This window comes from Myotis yumanensis, unplaced genomic scaffold (genome assembly GCF_028538775.1).
Source record: "Myotis yumanensis isolate MYYU_CA2020_CCGP unplaced genomic scaffold, mMyoYum1.0.hap1 SCAF_4, whole genome shotgun sequence".
Classification (NCBI taxonomy): Eukaryota; Metazoa; Chordata; class Mammalia; order Chiroptera; family Vespertilionidae; genus Myotis; species Myotis yumanensis.
The window spans coordinates 84,669,258-84,690,384 of record NW_027223755.1 but is presented as its reverse complement, the minus strand read 5'-3'; the positions used below and the strand labels follow the sequence as shown (position 1 = coordinate 84,690,384).

At 39.3% G+C, this 21,127-nt stretch overlaps 1 protein-coding gene across 6 annotated transcripts in view; it reads right to left on the bottom strand.

Moving 5' to 3' along the window:
- The window catches only part of AUTS2 (activator of transcription and developmental regulator AUTS2), a 1,107,415-nt gene that overhangs the window by 809,995 nt on the left and 276,293 nt on the right, over positions 1 to 21,127 (bottom strand). For all 6 annotated transcript variants that reach the window (XM_070412831.1, XM_070412836.1, XM_070412833.1 and 3 more), the window contains exon 2: positions 9,662 to 9,874. In XM_070412831.1, the coding sequence (XP_070268932.1) occupies positions 9,662 to 9,874 (213 nt within the window). The remainder of the gene's footprint in view (positions 1 to 9,661; positions 9,875 to 21,127) is intronic.

Here is a 21,127-nt window from a genome sequence, read left to right as displayed (position 1 = left end):
TACAAACCCCTACCAAAAAGTAGCCATTTTGAAAACACTATTTTCTGTAACATAATACCTATAGCATTTGGCAGAAGCATTTCTTTTTTTGCCAATAATATTTTGGAAAAGAACTCAATTAGTAAATATACAGAACAAGAACACAGTCCTACTATTCATAAAATTATTTTCACACAAAATGTTTCAAAAATGTTTTAATTTGTCACGTTTTGCAAACAACCTAGTAATATTTCCTTTCCCTTTTCCAAAAACAAAAATGAGTACAATTCAGTTTACTTAAAAATATTACTCATACAGCATCTGCACTGGAGTTACCTAAGGACTTGGCATAACATGCTGATCCCCACCCAGGGGACTCTGGCTCCACAAGTCGGAAGTGATGCCCAGGAATGTGCACGTTCACAAAAGCCCCAGAGTTGTTCCGAAATAGGTAGTCCAAAGACCACCCTCTGAGAAACATTTTTCTGTATGTTCCTTATCCAGAAAATGCAGCTAATTGCTTCTCAATCTAATTAGAGCTAATCTCAGCCACTCAAAACCATCACTGACAAGCAGAACCTGTCCACCTTTGTACTACATGATTTCAAAACATATGACACAAGCACTTACTGAGCAAACGCAGGTGCAAACAGTTTTCACAGAGAGACCAGCTACAATAGCATCACTGTAGGCGACACACGGGAGAAGTGGCAGCTTCTGCAGAGCTGTGATCAATGAATGCAGGTAAAGTGTTTCAGCAGCCTCCGGAAAGACACCAGGTGGGCCCCAGACAGGACCTGCCTGCATTTGTGAGGCACTTGGTTTCTGCTTCTGTGTGTGTGTGTGTGTGTGTGTGTGTCTGGGAGCACAAAGGTGAGGATTCACACCCCTAGGTGTGAAAAGAACCAAAAGCTCCAGCAAGAACTTTGCTGTATCTGCTTGGTATGAAATCTCCGGATCTTGTAACAATAAGCAATGCTCCAGAATTCATTGAGAAAGCTGAAATAGGTTCTTTTAGACATCATTAGGACCCAGCAGTAGCTCAAGTGCACTAAAACAGTTGGGTTCCGGTGACAAAGCAGGTCTAATGGGACTGAGGGTTAAGTACAGCAAGGGGTGTGTCATAAAGGTCCCCTAGGCCCGAGCCTCAGGGACTCTCTAAAAGCAAATATCGGTCCTACTTAAACAAAGCATATAAATTCAGTATAATTTTGCTTCATACTATTCACTGAAATGTTCAAGGGAAAGCTAAAAAGAATGCAGTAATACTGTATTCTATCTTCATATTTAATTAAAAAGAGAGCTAACAGCACTTCCAAGAGGGAGGTCATTCCTTGTTCAGCACAAGATTTCTCCGTTCAAAGCTATTTTGAGAATGGGCAATAAAATAATTCAACATATAAACACTTACAAAAGCTACCATTTCAGAAATGCTACTGATGCTTTAGCCAACTACTCTGAAGATGTAATAGAAATGACAATCCCTGGAGGCAGCCAAAAGAGAATCAAGAACATTATCCACTGTCAAATTTCAATCAAACCCACCATCTTCCTCTTCCCTCAGAGTGCCTGGGGGCACTAATTGCCTTCAACAGAATTGTATCATAGAAAAAAAGGTTTACAGGAAGAAAAGGTACATGCAAGAACTTAAATATAAATGTCTCTAAGTTCAAGAGATCACATAATCATTTTGTCCTGCATACTAACTCTGTGAACAACAGAGGAAGAAGAATGGTATCCTACAAAAAACTAACAGAGAATACAAGATGATAGCAGATTTAAAATAACCTTACAAGTTTTATGCATTTAAAGAGAACCACACAAAGGTGAGTTTGTAGGCAGATGGCTTGGTTTCCAGCCCAATGAGTGCACAGTTGGCTCTCTGGGCAGGATGAGATGTTCAGCTCTGCCTCTGTGAAAATACTGACTCTTCAAATGCACCTTTGGCTTTTCCTCCTTGGAAAAATAATTACAAATTGGGCATCAAGACATCCAACAGTTCTCAAGTAACATTTACCACACACAGTTGCCTGTGCCTGCCTTAAAGCCCACCCACAATTTCATTTTCAATTAGTAGCTCCTCGAAAGGCAGTAATGAAAGCAGTTGCTAAAGAGCATTCAGATGTCACTGAAAGACTGCAAACCCAAACTGTAAATAGCATATTATGAGTCGCCTGTCACCACCATCAACTCCCACGGGAATCTCGCAACACGTGGCTATCACAACCATCTGCTCAGCTCCCACCAGCACCACTGCAAACCACACAGCCACCCACCCACTCCCACCACCCACTCACTACCTGTCATGTACAGATTTGTGTGGAGATGGGATTGCTGTGAGCAGATTAGAATGCAGAACACACAGAGGCTTATTTCGTGTTCTGCAATTAAAATCTGACCACATGCAGATAACATTTTATCATCAGAAGAGGGAAAATGTGAAATTAACACAAAAATGCAGTCTTTAATGAAGAAAAGGAGTTCTGTCTAACCTCATCCATCAACTATTAAAGGCAGAATGGCTAAATCTTGTTACAAGAAAAACATGTTCCTTCACCATTCAATCACTAATATTATAGGAATTTATGGCAGGTAGAGCTGGAAATCATGTCTACACTTTGTCCTTCTTACTCCTCTACAATACATGAGATTTAAATGGCCCTTGATAGTAAAATTTTGCATACATATAACAAATCCTTAATTCAGGACTAATGAACTTCACTGTTTTGTGGAACAATTACTGTAGGACTCAAGATTGCTCAAGCTGAGTTACTGGACATTCTTTTCATTGCTGTCAGCCTATTTTATTTCTGTCACTTTTATTTTGTGAGATAATAGTCAACGTGCTATGTCCATTTTTAGTAATATTTACTAAGTTTTAATTAAGAATTATATAAGTCACTTGGGATAAAATTTATTACCAGGCACATCACTCCAAACACATCTGTCTCTCTGAAGTCGAGTAATATTTATGCTCACTCTTGCTAACGTTCAGGGCCGACAACATATCCCAGACAACAAAGTAAGGTGTCAGGAGACATGTAATAAAAAATTGTAGACCTCAAAACATAAACTATCACTGCTCCCAAATGCCCAAGTTAAAACAAAAGAAAGCAAAACACCCTTCATATAATTTATTGTATTAGTCTCAGGTTTCCAAATACCTCCAATATAATGCACAACTAATTCCGAACAGCAATAAGCCTGAATTGGGGTTTCCTCAGTAACTGATGTTGAAATTAGCATTTTATTCTTATTTCAATTCAATCAAGATTCTAAGAGCAATTTTAAGCCAATCTTTCTTCGCATAATCCTTCATTATATGTTCTTATTCTTATTCCTGTAGTTTCAACAAAGGGAAAAAAAGTAATGTGCAACTTAAATTCATAATAAGAAAAAATTAAAGATTTATTTAATATCTGTAATTTTCATGTGACTACCTATTTTTTGAAAAACAAGTGAAATCCCAATTAACACATTAAACTTAAAATTTTGAAGTATGAAGTAAAAATGATTTAATTGAAGCTCATATTTCTTGACTCTAGCTCAAGGTTCCCTCAGTCATCTAACATTATAACAGAGCAAAGTTCATATATACTTTTATTACTAAAGTTCCTAACTATATCAGTGTTTCAAGTGCTCTAATTTCCAGACACCTGTAGGCTTTAGAGTCAAGCTGGATAAATACCTGTGTGATTTCAGTCTGGATTTCCACCCAAAACTAATTAGCAGCTCTTCAGAAATGTGACTTTAACTGGGTCTGTTTAATCAAAGTTTTCCATTATGAATCCTCCTTTGCAAGTTAATTTCTACTAGTAACACATCTCACAGAGAAGTCCTCAGACAATCTGAGTCAGTCCAACTGAAATAAAGGATCGGCCTCGGGTAGTAAATGCACTCAAAGGAAAAGAGCACGGATGAGAAACACTGCCCCCTTAGGAAAAGGAAAAGTCCAGATGGTGGCTTAGTCACCTGGACTCTTCTGTACCCACACAATCAGTTACTCCAAATAAAGTCATGCAAAGCAGATGCAACCACCAGGCATAGCTCTAACAAAAGCTCTAATTTTAAAGGCGTGGCACTGGGATCAATCCCTCTTCTTCCAGAAATCAGTGTACATTTTTGGTACCCCCAGTTTACACTTTTGTATACAATTGTGTTATCTTCACTGTAAACTCCACATCCTCCACCAAGTTTAATACCACCATACTAGATTTTCAGAGAGAAGAGGAAATTTCCATTCCTTACAAGCAATACCTACTCAGTTCAATTTGCATAAAGATTTTAAAACCACATAAGGCATTCCTACATAAGCCATTCTCACCAGAAAGTTTAGAATCTACCTGGCTAGACTCCTGAAATAATCCCAAATTCCTTTATTCTCCCCTCAAATGGTATTCTTCTATGGCTAGAAGCAATTTCAATAGGTTACATCTTTATCTGGGAAATTCTGCCCTTAGATAAATGCATTTTTGTCAACTAAAATTCAATTAGGAAGGAGGCTCCACAATTTAGTTTGATGATCCATCCTGTTGTCTGTTAATCAGAAGAGTTCATATAATCCCAAAATTCCTCCTATTTCAATTAAGCCTGTATCCTCTGGTTCAGTTCATACTAGAGACACAAAGGACAGACTAATGGACTAAACAGAGATTTAGAAATATCCATTCATAACCAAATCTGAGAATTCTCTGAACTCTCATCAACTTTTCCTCATTGCCTCTATTTTTAAAAGTGCTTTGTTCACTCAGTGTTTTAAACTAGAAAATACTAAAATTTTAAAACATCCCTTATGGTCTAGAAGTTAGATATAATGAAAGAAAACTCAAAACACTAGGAAGAATTAAATTTTCAAAAAATGCTGCTGAGAAAGTCATAATTTGGCTAAAAATCCTGGCAACACATCAATTCATTGTGTTCTAAGTTATTTCATTGTGACTTAGTCTCCCAATTAGAGAATAAAGCTCCTTACAGAGAGGACCTATACAACTTCTCTTTTGCTTTTCCCTCTCCCACGTCTAAGAAGGAACAAGAAACTGACATGCCCCTATTAGTAAGAGCTAAAACTTTTTTATATAATGGTTGAGTGCTCACATAATGAGCAAAACAGTTCTGTGTAGGACAAATATAGGCCTAGGGGGGGGTCAGAAAGACATGTACTCTTTTGTGTAACAGTTAACTTGTTCCTTTATTTTTTAAAAAATATTTGTATATATTTTTATTTATTTCAGAGAGAGGCAGGGAGAGGGAGAAAGAGAGGGGAACATCAGTGATGAGAGAATATCATCAATTGGCTGTCTCCTGCACACCCTCTACTGAGGATCAAGCCCACAGCTCAGACATGTGGCCTGACTTCCTGGTTCAAGGGTCAATGCTCAACCACTGAACCACACTGGCCAGGCTGCTTGTTCCTTTCTTTATTTGTTCAAACCCCTTTAAAAATTAAGGAGAGTATTCAAATTTGCCATATTAAAAAAATGCAACCATTTTATAAGACAGTTGCCAGCTGAGCATCTTCTAAGTCAGTATGTATTTATGCTTAAAAATAGAATACAACAAATAATTTCCTTTGGCGTGATTAAGTGCTGGTTAAAAGTTTTCTTTGAACAATATGGAAAAACAAGATATTTTCTAATCAAGCAAAAGTAGGAAAAAGCAGTTTGATTTTAGAACTACACAATTCTCATAAAACTAATTGCACTCTCACAGTAAAAACATTAGTTGCCTTCAATGGATTCTCAAGGACAGGGGGAAATCCTATTATTTCCTCTCCACTAAGGAGTAACATCTTCCTATAATTATAGGAAAGCTGTGCATTTAGTTGCCTGCTCAGAAAGTACCATTCCCTAATAAAAAGCAAAAGTAATCTACTCTCACCAAGTCAAAAATAAAGACTAGATTCTCAGCTCCTACTGCCCTCTTTCATCTGTAACTCTTGTCATTAGAACTCACGCAGTAAGAGGCATTAAACAACAATCCATTAATTTAGAAATTCTCCTTAAGGCCAACTCTCATGTCAAGGTCCCCTCCCAGCTAAGATGGTCAGGTTCAGTTACTTTATCTGATAAGCGGCAAAGATAGGGAAATAAGTAATTGTGATGTATGCAAGCATCTATCAAGATAGAAAAGCAATGGCAAATATCCTTAGCACAAGTTTTTGAACAGATACTATGGCCACTAAACACTCAACCTGTCACCTTTTACCCAGGATAACACAACAGATGGCATTTGTTTGGGCTAACACACAACTAGCTGTGCCTCTTTCTCCTACTAGGAATGCCTATCACTCCTCTCCTTTAAGTGTATTCACAGGACCACTCATTTAGACCCAAAATCTAAATTACCTTCAGACCTAGTATGGTCTTCTTTTCCGGACCTCAACAGCATTATATATCTCTGCGTTACTCATACTTGTAAAAAAATATATTTTATTGATTTCAGAGAAAAAGGGAGAGGGAGAGATTTGTAAACATCAATGATGAGAGAGAATCATTGATCAGCTACCTCCTATACATCCCCCCGACTGAGAATCAAACCATGACCTCCTGGTTCTTAGGTCAAATGTCAACCACTGAACCAAACTGGCCAGGCCGTTGGTCACAATTTTAAAGAAACATGGAACTCGGAGGAAGGGGCCTGAGAAACCTCTCATTTTACTGATGGGCAGGAACAGACCATGAATTATTCAGGGTTTTCATAGCAGCACATGTGACTCTAGGAATATTGCAAATGAAAAGTATTAGGTCTTTATCTCAATTATCAACTGCTTCCCTTTCCATTAGAAAAATAACACTTGATTTGGATAGTATATTTTGGCATGAACATTGAAGATAAGAAAGACCACTTCTTCTTAAATCCCTTATAAAGGCCAAAATCTGATACATTTTTCCTTCTCCCTGATTCATAACAGGGAGTCAATATAATTACTTTTCAAATATTTTAACTAAAACAAGGATAGGTTTGATTTCTCTAGCATCAAAAAGCTGATCATTAGGATCAATAGCTACTCAAATTTGAGACATAGAGTCCTAGCCTTCTTTATAATCATAAACCATTTTACCAGAGGACAATGTAGAAAGAAAAGTTGTGAGGACTGAGAATAGACAAGTCAGGGTCTGGGAATAAGAGTGTCAAGGATCAGGAACCATGGCTTAGTGTAGACTCAGAATTAAATTGTATTTTCTTTTTTTGCCTGAAAGGGTAAGAAGCTTCTGCTTACCCTGTTGCGGGGGAGGACTTGGGGGAGAGGTGGTGGTTACACTGCAACCTGTCCACTGGGAAAAATTACTTTTCTCATATATCTCACACACAAGGCATGAATTGGGAGTCACAAATACCACAAGAACATCACTGTTTATGGAACATAGCCCTTCTTCCCCCACCCCACTCTGTATGGGAAAAATAAATTAATAAAAATATAGACCATCATCCAAATGTGCTTGCCACCTTTCTCTGTTCTCTGAACTTGGTATTTTATTCAGTTCCTTCTTGTGCATTCATAGGCCATTTCTATGACCAAAATCACTGCCTCTGACCAACTACTCAAGTAATTTCTAGAACCCCTACATTGTAGGTCCCCTAAATTCGATGACCTGGAGTTCTCTATCCCTTCATGCGTAATCCTCTTCTCAGTCAAGAAAGGCAGAACATAGAGAGATAATAAGCAAGCCAAAGAAATCTGGGTATAAACCCTGGCTCAGTTCAATCCCTCACTGCTAAGTGGCCTGAAACAAGCCACTTTATCTCTTTGGGCCCCAGCTTTCCCATCTGTACAGTAATCATATTACCTACTAGCTATGAATATTGTGAGAATTACAGATTATACCACACAAACTCTCTTATCCAATGACTATAACATGGCATGCATTAGATAAATGTTAATAGTCCTATATAATAAAAGCCTAATATGCTAAGTGTCCGACCGTTCGTTCGACCTTTTGACCAGTCACTTTGACGCGCACTGACCACCAGGGGGCAGACGTTCTGACTGGTAGGTTAGCTTGCTGCTGGGGTGCGGCCAATTGGGACTGGGTGAGATGGGCCAAATACGCTCTGGAGCACTCCCATGGTCCCTCTGGGGTCCCGATTGGCCCCGCGAGACGGGCCAGACGTACCCTGAAGCCCTCCCGCAGGCCCTCCCTAGCCCCAATTGTGCACCGGTGGGGTCCCTCAGCCTGGCCTGTGCCCTCTCACAATCCGGGACCCCTCGGGTGATGTCGGAGAGTCGGTTCTGGCCCGATCCCTGCAGACCAGGCCAAGGGACACCACTGGTGCACAAATCTGTGCACCGGGCCTCTATTTATTAATATAACTGCAAATTGGCATTTTATACCAGGACACATGCTCCTTTAGAAAAACTGCCCTGTACATTATGTTTGGGGACACTCCCTGAGATTCTTCAGAGTCTATGTTGAAATATATCACTTTAGATGTCTTCTCAGGAGTATATCCTTTATTACCCATCAGGTTAAACTCTAATCCCAAAATGCCCACTAGAATTTATTGAAGCCTTCGGTCCTTCCAATCTTTTAACTAAAAATCTTCACCAAAAATATATTCTTGATGCTTTATAAGAATTATTTCCAAACTGAACTTACCACTACCAAACAGGAACTTTCTAAGACTAGAAATGTATGTGCCTCTTCCCCTAGAGATTAATTCATTAGGTCCTAGGGAGGGGCCAGGGATTTGTGTTTCAAAAAGGCTTATGATATGATTCTAATGACCTGTGGGTTTTGGAATCACTGCTTTATATGATTCCAGAACTTCCCCCTCTGCAAAGAAACATGTGCAAACTAGAAATTACCTGTTTAGCTACTAATTAGAGCACCTGCTCTGTTTCCTTCAAGTGGTAGTCAACCCCACCCAGTAGTCCCGCCAAAAACAAACAAAACACACCCAGGACACAGGTAACTCAGCGGGCATTAAAGCCTCCGGACTTGTGCAGAAAAACTGCTATAAGTAGCTTTGTTTCTCATTATTAATCTATCTCATGTGGGGATTTCCACAGGCAGAAAGGCTCTCCAAATGCCAAGAGCTATGTTTTCTTGTGGATCACTGAAACCTAATTATTAACAGACCAGTAAACCTCATGACCAGACTTTCATAAAGTCAGAAGATCAGAGAGACAGTCTTGAATTATGGGCTACAGAGAGCAACTAAGGATCCAAAAGGCAAATTCATTTCTTCACTGCTGCTCTCCCACATGCCACAATACCTGAGCTTCCCAGGAAGATCTAAACCTCTGCAAGGCACTGCTTGCATGTAGATAACCATTTTTCGCACCTGAGAGCCTTTAGATACACGGCGTATGTGATCAAATCGGCCTGTTCTGTTTGTCCTAACTATGAGGACCTCTCCCCTACCAGCTGGGCTACCTTGACTACCATGAAGACTTCAGTTAGTCTGCCTGCCCTGAATGCCAATCGCAGCAGCATCTCGAGCTTTGTTACACAGAGCACATCTGACTAAAAAGGTGCCATGCTGAAGTTTCAAATCATAACAAAAAACACTGAGCTTGGTTTGGTATACTGTTTCAGAAGCAAGCACAAAGCGCTGCAGGGCAGCCTTCCAGCATCCCACACGGATATCTTCTCCACCTGTTAGGAAGAACCACTGAGGAACAGGTACCTAAGGAGGGGATTTTTCAGCCATAGAAAAGAACAAAGCCACGCTTCCTCACCTGTCTGAGTCCCTTTGGCATCTTCTTTCTCTTCCCGAGGTGCTGGCAGAGATTGCGGTCATTTTCTCGATCTGAGCTGTAGTGATGTGGGTGGCTGAGGCGGCTCTTCTTGGAATGAAAGGACAAGCCGTTGGTAAGTGCTTCTCGTTTCTTCTTCGTCAGAGGGGTCTGGCGTTTCTCCACACGTTCCTGAGGCTTAAGTGCTACATCTTTCTGTAGAAGAGAAGAGAAGGAAAGGGAAGTGGTGGTTATATAGGTATCTAGGGTCACACTCAAAATACAGGTTAAATGAGTTTACTAAAAGGGAGGGTGGGAAGGACAGGAAAGTGGGATATGAGAATACTGAAAACTAAGAAACTTGGCTCTTAATTTTTCTTAGCTCCTAATGCCACCATAAATATATCCTTTCTATTCCTATTGGGCAAAAAAAAATTCAACTAAGCACAAAGTACCTGTCCATTAAATGTGATTTCACTGCTCCTGGGACAATGGCTTTCTATTTGATTCTGTGCTGGGTCCAGCACACAATATTCCCCAAGGAGGCTTAATACACTCACTTCCCAAGATGGTACATCAATTATGTTTTGAAAAAAAGAGTACTAAGTGCATGCACTATTCAAAAACAGCAGCATAAGACTCAACATACCAGGGCCAGGTGGATGTGAGCCAGCAAGAAGGAAACTGTCAATTCATACGATTAAGATGTTTCCTTAATGCATTATATTTTCACCACAAGTTCCTCTGAGCATCCGTAATTCACATCTTCATTGCAAAATGTAACAATATTATCACCAAGATCAAAAGCAACTTTTCATTTATTCCTGTGTGTGGTTGGGGGTGGAGGAAAGGGTAATAGAAGGGTAATGGATGTTCTGGAATAAAAAGTAGCATCTGTAGAAACTACAGGCAAGAATTTGAGGCCACTCAACCTAGTAAGTTATGTGTCTGCAGGCAGCTCAGGATATACTGAGATCCCAAAGAACCTGGGTTTGAGCCCTGAGACATTATACATTATGAGACCTGGAGTAAGTCACTGCAATTATGAGCCCATATGTAAAATGGGCTCAGTGATGACTTGATTCCATACATGTAAATGTCTTTTAATCCCTGAGAAATGTTGTCACATGAAACACTAAAATTAAAAATATTTGGCACTGCCCTGACTGATGTCACAGTGGTTAAAGCATCAGCCCCTGCACCAAAGAGTCACAGATTCAATTCCCACTCAAGGGCATGTACCTGGGTTGCAGGTTGAATCCCTTGCCCAGGTAGGGGTGCATGCTGGAGACAATCAATCGATGCCTTTATCTCTCTGTCTGTTGTCTCTCTCTGTTTCTCTCTCTCTCTACCCTCTCAACCCCTCCCTTCTACTCTCTCTAAAAATCAATGGAAACATATCCTTGGATGAGGATTACACACACACACAAACACACACACACACACACACACACAAAATGGCACTGTATCATTTGTAAATGATTGGATATGAAACTCCTCACCTCCACCTAATTTCTCTGTGTCTATAATCCTAAATGCACATTGAAAAATAATATAAAACAAGAGCAAAAATTTCCCTTCTCAGAAGTCCCCTCTTTTCTCTCTGTCATAGTTAATTTTTTTATATTATTAAATGTATTGGGGTTACATTGGGCAACATAATCAGATAGGTTTCAGGTGTGGGTTTCTATGATAGCCAATATTCTTGAAGCAGTTATCTATTGCACTGCTTCTACTACTATATCCCAACACTCCCCACTTGACTTACACAGACCTCCTCAATGACTTTTCCCAGATAAGCAACACAACAATTGTTGGGGACCTCGGACCTTTATGACTACTTTGCCTTGGCCTCAAAAGACCTCCCTTCCCTAGCTCTCTCTTTTCTAGTTCAAGGACTTTTTGTAATGCTGCCTATTCGGGGAGACCTTTATATAATACAAAAGCAATCTTCTCAAGCTTTCACTCATTTAACAAATATATTTTGGGCACCTAGTACTAGTATATACCACGTACAAACTCATCAGTGCCCTACAGTGCTAAGGAAATAATTTTGTAGGGGGGAAATCCTCACCTCATGGAGTTTAGAATTTAGGAGACAAATACTATTCAAATCACACAAATGTGTAATTGGCAAGTGAACTAACTGCTCTAAAGAAAAGGTAAAGGGTACTAAAGTTGGGGGAAATAGTCCAGTCCAGAGGAGGGGGTTGTGGCTGAAAACATGAGTGCCATTTGATCTAGATTTGAAAGTCTGAGCAGAGAGAAAAGCTTGTGCAAAGGCCCAGAGGCAGCTGGTAGCACAAATCCTTGAAAGGACAAGGGCAGGGAGTAAGTATTGTTTATCTCAGTAACCCTAGAGCTTCACATACACAGTCAGGCAAATAATAGGTGGCACATATATTTATACTTGCTAAATAAATAAATAAATACATAAATACGACAACTAGTCAAAATATCCAAACCTACAAACCACAACGATCTATACATATAAAAGCCTAAGCGACCATTATGACCAACTGACCGAATGGGTCGACTGGTCACTATGATGCACACTGACTACTAGGGGGCTGACGATCAATGCAGAAGCTGCCCCCTGGTGGTCAGTGCACTCCCACTGCCAACCTCCCGCGGTCCCGCCCCCGGCTGGCCGGCCCCTATCAGCCTTGATTGGGGCTGGGCAAGATGGCCCCAATTGACAGCCAGGACGAGGGACCCCACCCATGAACAAATTCGTGCACCAGGCCTCTAGTGATTTAATAATATCCCAGGCTGCCTCTAACACAGAGTAAAGCAACCTAGAAAAGTTGATTAAAGCAGAAAACCAAGAAACCTAGCAGGCACTGATGGCACACAAGAAGGATCACAGAAAATAGCAAGAAGCCCCAGAAAAAAAGAAAAGCCTTGTCCTTGGAACAAAAAGATATCAAAGATAACAGTTTCATAAGGCAAATGAGCACCTCTGGTCTAACATCGCTGCCAATGATGTGCCCTCTGCCATTGAAGAGGCAGGCCTCCTGATTCAATGAGGATGTGGTGAGGTGTGTTCAGGGGAGGAGTTGAGATCAAAGCAAGTGTTCACAGCCATTGACTCCACATTCTCAGAACCTTGTACACTGTGCCTAACTCCTGTTAAATGTTCAATAAAAGACTGCCATATTTATTCCTTTGCCCAGTGTCCACTACCAGCCAGCTATGTCAGACATCCGTTCAGCTCAAACTATTCAGTGCTTAGTCTCACATGTAATCATGATAGTCAGCTATCATGAAAAGACACTCAGGTATAATGACAATGCTAGCAGAAGCAGCCAGGTGAGTTCCATCATGGACTGCTTCTATATAATATGATTAAATTGTACCACTTCTAAGAATAATATATAAACTCCACACAGGGTAACACACACACACACACACACACACACACACACCTCCTTTCTTTGTGATATAACCCACCTATTGCCCTGCATCACATGCATGTGGAGTATCAGATTAATAAACAAATGATATTTAATAATGTATCAACTGAGCTTTTAAAAAAATTATGTCTCTCTCTTTAGAGACCAAATCTTTCATACCAAAGGTGCTCCAATATATTGAAAATTATGTGCAATTCCATACAAATGTGAATTAATATTTATGAGAGTATGTATAATTTTTTCCAAATTCATTTTATTCTCATGTAGCTTATTAATCAAGGCATTCTCACTGTACTGCAGACCAGCTACACAGAACAAATAGACCCCATGCTGTGACATTAGCTTGTAAGAGACCTGCTGAAGTCTTAGCAGCAGCAGTACAATCATCTTAGCTCCAATTAATATTGAGATTTTCAACTCTGGAGGGTGTGGGGAGGGAAGGGGAAGAGAGACCAGAACAAAGTGTGTGTAGAGAAGAGGCTTAACAGGTAAAGAAGAAATGAACAGTGTTTTAAAGGTTTTTATTATATAAGAAGTTTATATTTTCAAAGACTAGAGATGATCTTAATTCTTTCAAAGGTATAGTTTTTATAAATTACTATATAGGCCCTTTAGTACAATTCCTGAATAAAATAGGCCATTATTTCTTTATTCCCTCTATAAACATTTACTGACTGCTTATTATGCATATATTAAAATAATCGTTTAATTTTCATTGACTGTCTTGGGGCAAAAAAATGACAAAAACTTTTCACTATAAACAATGAGAATAAAAGACAAATAGATTTATTATAAAGGCAATCAGCCTTTAATAGTCTAAAGAGCTGTGCACCTGATTACATACACGTGTATACGTAAACATATAAACAATGTTCAATCTTTTTCTTCTCGTGGCACATATAAACTAATTATTAAAATTCCGCAGCACAGCAAAACATATGAAATAAAAAATAGGTATAATTTTGATTCATTCACACCAGATGGCTATTGTTGTTTTGGCTGTTGTCATTTTTTTTTATGTGGCAATCTAAGGGAAAAGAGGTCAGTGCCCCTAACTAAATAGGCAGATATCACATGTTTTAGGGCACACTGGTTGAAAGTTGCTGGTATACATATATACATCCACAAACCCACCACCAACAAACTATTAGCAACTAATTTAAGAATTTCCTTAAAGAAACATAGGCAGTCTATAAAATAATGCTACATACAATATGTGGAGTAAAACTGTCTAGTTTGTAAAATAACTTTGTAGAATCAATAAAAGATTTTTAAAGGCCTAATGATTTATTAGTCTACCATGACCTAGGCTAGTGATTCTCAATGAAAATTAATATCCTTCAGAATTACCTTCATTGCTCTTTGAAAATAAGAGGATTGTGCCCCATACTCATCAAGGAAAGCATTTATCAAACAAGCACTGGGAGGGAATGTAAAGGAGGGCAGAGGGATAAGAGAGAGATCAGGAAAAATGCTTTAAGGCATTCATTTGACAATCACAGTAGAAGCAAGCAAGAAAGTCAGACAGCCAACAACAGAAGGCTGGCAGTGAGGTCAAAAGATTTAGACGAGGTAAATATATAAGCCATGCACAACAGATGGGAATAAGTTTCTTGAAGAGTTGATATTATGTGATATTTCGGTCACTGGTGATGGTGGGCAGGGTCATGGCAGTGCATATACTGAGAGTCTCAGAGACCAACTGATCAAAGTAAGTGATCTTGCTCTTGACTTCCCTTATCCCAAATTCCAATCATCTGCTGGTTTCTTCTGCCACTCCTGAATTTTAAAATGAGATGGTTCAGTGCTGTGCAAACTGGGAGAGAGTAACAATTTGCCAATGAAACACTATGTGGGCTTGCAGGGCTCCATTTGCTGATTACAGATGAAGCCAGAGACAATAGAAAACGAGGGCATGATTTGTCTGCCTTGTATGAAATGGGTTTTAGAAGAAAAGTCTCCAGCTAACTTTCCAACCAAACTAATCTAAGGGCAGCTCATCAGTTACAGAGCATCTGTGGTATGTATGCCTGCATGTGCCCATGTGTACTCATACTGTGAAAGAGGGGTGCAATTTGTATAGAACCTGTTCTATTAGTTATCTGATCTTAGGGACTTGTATAGAAAAAAACAATGAAGACAAAGTGGGGGGGAGTGCTGTGCCTGTCACCATCAAAAGGCTCTACTGGTTGTATGTGTGCTGTCATTTTAGTCTATCAAATCTTTTGTTGATTTATTGCATTACATTTGTACTGCTTTGAATGCTTCTACTGATTCCATACTTCTCCCAAATGCAAAAGAAGTGAAAGGGTTTATAATGATCATACGAAGTGAAAAACTCACAAAGAAAGAAACAAACAAAAAAACAGCTCTTTTTAAAACTTAAAAATTGCATAGATATATTCACATTGGTCACCCACTTCAAGCTTTTGAACATACGGACTTATTGACAGGCTTTCAGGACCTAAAGTTTTCAGTAAGTAGAGGAGACTACATTACAAACGAAATAACGAGTATGGCATTCAAAAGATCATCTCTCATGTTCACATTTTTAAAAAGTAATCATCAAATTAGCAACTATGTGCCAGATACTTTGTCACCTGTTAGAAATATTTAAGAAAGGATCACTGAACTCAGGCTGCTTAATGACGGTAACAAGCAAATCAGTGAGATATTTTAATACTAAAGTGGGTTAGGTGAGGAGTAAAGAAGGTGTTCTCTACTGCTACCTTCCACTGCATTAAAATCACAACCCTGTATTGACATAAAGATAGAAAAATCAACCAATCCAACAAAACAGAAAGTCCAGAAATAGACCACACACACACACCTATATATACACACACACAACTGTTTTTCAGCAAAAATGCAAAAGCAATTCTGGGGAGAAATGATAATCTTTTTATCAAATGTTGATGGAACAAGTAGATATCCACATGCAAAAACTTGATTTTATTTATATCTCAATCTAATTAGAAAAATTAACTCAAATATATCAAAAATCTAAATGTAAAACCTAAAACTATGAAGCTTGTAGATGAGAATATGGGAGAAAACTTTTGTAACCTTGTGTTGGGCAATGATTTCTTAGATATTGTACCAAAAGCACAATCCATAAAAGAACAAATTGATAAATTACACTTTATCAAAAATTAAAATTTCTACTCTTCAAAATACACTGTTAAGAAAATGAAGAGATACACCATTTAACTGAAAAATCTTGTAAAGTGTCTATCTTAAAAAACTGTATCGAGAATATATTTTTTTTAATTATCGAAAGTAGATAAAAGAAAGCAAACTGATTTTAAAATGGGCAAAATTTTTATCTGAATAGACATTTAACTGAAAGAGACATACAGATGGTGAATAAACACATGAAAAGGTGTTTAACATCAGTAGTCCTTAGGAAAATGCAAATCAAAACCACAATGAGATATCACTACATACAGATTAGTATAGCTAAAGTGAAAAAGAATGACCATACAAAGTGTGGGCAAGGATGTGGAGGAATGTTCATATACTACAGGTAGGAATGTAAAAGTACAGCCACCTTGAAAAACAGTTTGGCCATTGTTTTAAAAGTTCTAAGTTCAGTTTATATGCATATATGCATAGCCCACAGACAGACAATAGTACAAGGGAGATCTGAAGAGGGCAAGGGTGAAGGGGGACAATGTAGGGGAAAGGAGGACATCAGTAATATTTTCAACAATAAAGATAAATAAATAAAAATATTCTAAGTTCGCCTACCATATGACCCAACCATTCTCCTGCTATGTAGTTCTGCAAAGAAATAAAAGCACATGTCCACATAAAGATGAATGTTCATGTCAGCTTTACTTATTACTAGAGGCCTGGTGCATGAATTAGTGCACAGGTGGGGTCCCTCGGCCTGGCTGGCGATCGGGGCCGATGGTGAGGGGGGCAGCAGGGGGTGTTGGCCGGCTGGCTGGGGAGAGGGACCACGGGAGGTTGGCCTGCTGGGTGGGGGAGGGACCGCGGAAGGTTGGTCGGCCAGGGGGAGGGACAGCAGGAGGTTGGCTAGCAGCGGGAGGTTGGCTGTGGAAGCGCACTGACCACCAGAGGGCAGCTCCTATGTTGAGCATCTGCCCACTGGTGATCAGTGCTCATCATAGCAACCGGTCAACTGGTCAACTGGTCGTTCGGTCACTTAGGCTTTTATATACATAGATAGCCTAAAACAGGGAACAACTCAAATGCACATCAACAATGAATAAACAGTCATATAACTCAATTCAGTATTACTCGGCAATATACACTATAACATAAATAAATCTCAAAATAATTATGCTGAGTAAAAGAAATCAGACTAACAAAATATTACATTCTGTATGATTCTATTTATATAAAACTCTAGGAAGTGTAAAATAATCAATAGTAACAGCAGGTTAGTGGTTCCTTGGTAGAGACAGGAAGAGAAGATTACAGAGGGATATGAGGAACCTTTTGGGGTGAAGTACATATTCATTGTCTTGACTGCAGCAATGGTTTCATGGGTGTATACACATGTCAAAACTTATCAAATTTTATACTTTTAATTCATACAGTTTACTAATATGTCAATTATGCATCAAAAGAGCTATTTTTAAAATGGCAACCCTTGCTATAATGCAAAACTGCATGTTACTATTACCAATAACAAAAGAGACTCGCTTTTCAGATTCCTGAAACAAAAGGATGACCACACTCTGGCCTTAGCCCATAATGTGGCCATGCAGTTTCCCCTGGGGAAAACTCGGCTATGAACATTAACGTTTCGGTCAGACTGAGGAGTGGTGCATGTGGTCTTCACATCATTCTCAGCGACGAGCTCATATCGGTGCCTATTTTCTTCACTTCTGACAGTCAGTGCTCAGTTATACAGAAGCTAACCTATCATAAAGTTTTCCTATCTTTCTTTCAAGTACTCTGGTTACTGTTTGATCACAACCTCTTTCATGAACACTTTAATCAAAAAGCAAAGGGACAAAACAAGTAATTTTTTACTGCCCTCAACTTAAAAAAAATTGAAGCACATTAATGAAATATACTTAATACCTGATCCATAGGACATAAGGGAATCCAACTGGGAGAAGACAACCGATTAAAGAGAGATATTGAAATCAAGTACAGATAAATTATGTATATAAAGACTTCTGTCAAAGGTACAGTGTGACTGTCAGAAAGGAGGAGCAAAAACACAAAAGGACCACAAAACCAGATGCTGAGAAGCCCTCCTAAATTCCGCTATGGGATGAGATCACAAGTGTCAGTTTAAGTGAGATTTCTGCGCACTCTATGAATTGAAAACGACCCAGCAGTCTCCCATTCCCATAGATAATTGAGAGTTGGCTGCTGTTAGACTTTAACACGCTCAAAGTGGCTGAGTCCCTGGCAACCAGATGCTATTGCTTAAAACAGTTTAGGCTCTTAGCCCTGAAGGATTCCTAAAATTGGATTACAGTCCCTCCAGATAATCTGAGAAATACAGCATGACGAAAAGGAAACCTGAAAAAGAAATTAACTGCATAACAGCAACATTCCAAGAGCTGAGCAAAGCATGACTGAGGCAGAAAATCTCATCAGCAAGGGCTCAAGGGCAGCAACATACACAAAGGGTGAGTGGAAAAAGTGAAAGGTACCCACACAACAGAGGAGAGCACAATGGAAGCCAGAAGAGAAAGTGAGCACCAACCAACTCTCAGACCTTTCAGAGGGCAGGCAGGGACATGGGTTGCTACCTGAAGAGAGGCAAGCAGAGCGCACACATTTCTATTGTTTTCTCGTCCATACAAATCGAATACACTAAGGTCACACGTGCATTTGAGAGGATGCATAATTCTAATGATAGCCCCTTTTACTTAGCCATTATTAATTTTTCACTAGGCATTCCATGCAAAAGATGGGGAAAGAGTCAATTAGTATACTTATTACACTCTAACAAAATAATGACTAGTTGGATCTCCCCCCATATACTACTCCACAGGGATATGGCTATGAATTCATCACCATCCCTGAATTCCTAGCAGAGAACACTGTATGAGGTACACACTAAGCTGGTTTTGAACAAATGGATTAGAGAAATGAGAATGCCATGAATGTTTCTCTCAGTCTAGAGGATGTCCCACCATGCTATGAATCAGACTACTCCATCTCTCCATTTCTCTGAAGAGCTTTCTAACTTATCTAGTTACAACGCCTCAGTCACCCTGGCAAAACCATTACTATTCCTCTAAATACAAAAGAGGAAGAGAATAGATGCTTCAGGTGATGTCATAAATCACTTTATTAAGTCCAAGAGAAGAAAAAATAAAGAAGGGAAAATGTTGGATATTTCTGTCATTTTTGTGACTTGGTATCAATGCCAAATTATCATTTAACTGGGTCTCAGTATGTCCCTATTCATAAAGTAAAAAAATAAAAAAAAAATCAAGAATGGCTGATACTATTATACAGGTATTCTAGACAAGGATCCTGATTGGCCAGAAAAAAACCTCTTCATATCCAGATTTTTTATCCAGATTAGTGAAAGGCGTAAACTGTTTTCTTCCCTTAAAATTTTCCCAACTTCTACTCTTCCCCAGGTACCCACATATTACCACATCTTCATTTTAAATGATCAATGTCTCTAAGAGTGTCCAGCAATTAGCTCCCAATACTGTTGCAGTTTCTGTAAGTGGTATGTGCTGAATGGTTACTTCCCTGTGAGGTCCTGGAGGAGATGGGTACTCCAGCTTTCATTTGGAAATGGTGGCCTACTCTGGGCACGCATTGGGTTTATAGGGTAACACTATATAAGATGATGTATGCACCAGGAATCCAACCAATAATATGGATATCTGGCCCTAAGTGAATCTTTAATTTACTTGAGAAAAGATAACAGTGCATTCATTCATTTCACTTTTCTAACAGTGAGATTAAATTATCCATCGGAGATAAGGACTAGGATTCTGAGCCCTGGAAGAGTCCTCCATTCCTCTCTGCCATGCTATACCAGTTCTGATCCTTATTTTTTCCCTTAATCTTCACCAAAAGAGAGGGGGGATACTGATGTAATTTCAGAATTTCACAAAGGGGTGCACAAAGTGAGACCACTCATAGTTCTGCATTAATGGGCAGCAGAGAGTACCTTGATGTTGACTTTAGTTAGGGCTGACTATGCTGTCATAGAAGCTGGGAGTGAGGAACTACTTCTTAGAGAGGCCCATTTAAGAAAGTACAATCTCACACACACACACACACACACACCATAAAAAGAAGGCACATTCTGTCCTCTCAGCAGACTGGAAATAACTTTATGGAAGGTAATTTAATGTTTAGAACTATTCAATGACAGGAAAAGAAACTTCTCACAAAATTCAAATTATGTGACTCTGAATATAAATACATTTTTATACAGTATACTGGAAAGGGTATATGGATTAGTGTCAGTTCCCTTATGGCTGATGTTTTCCAAGTAGTTCAGATATGTTTCTTGAGAACTATGAAATAATTATTACTTTAGTAATAATTCTGTAACTTTCTCCCAACTTCCTAGAAGCTGTAGTCAACCTCCCACTGGAGACAAGTAGGCACTCTTGTGTTTACAGAGCAGTGATGCAGAGACCCGACACACCCATGTGCACATACACATCCTCACACCGCACACACATAATTGTTACACCCCTTCTCAAACTGATTTCAATTGGTTTCACAAGAACAAATACCAATCTATTTCAATAGCTGTAATTGAGGGTCCTCCAGCGCAGCGGTCACCAACCGGTGGGCTGCAGACCACTGGTGGTCTGTGAGGTCCGAGAGGTTGGCAACTACTGGTTTAAGGAAACCTTTGGAGCAGCAGTCGCCAACTGTTGGTCCATGGACCACTGGTGGTCCGAGAGGTCCGAAAGGTTGGCAACCGCTGCTCCAGAGGATGAACTCTTCAGTTCCTTCAACTTCTTCAGTGTTACTGTCCTGACAAGCTCCTTAGCGTATACAAAATGCTCAACAAATGTAGCTTAGAATTCATTAATTCAGTAGAAGTTTTCTTCTATATAACACTTGCCAGACCTTT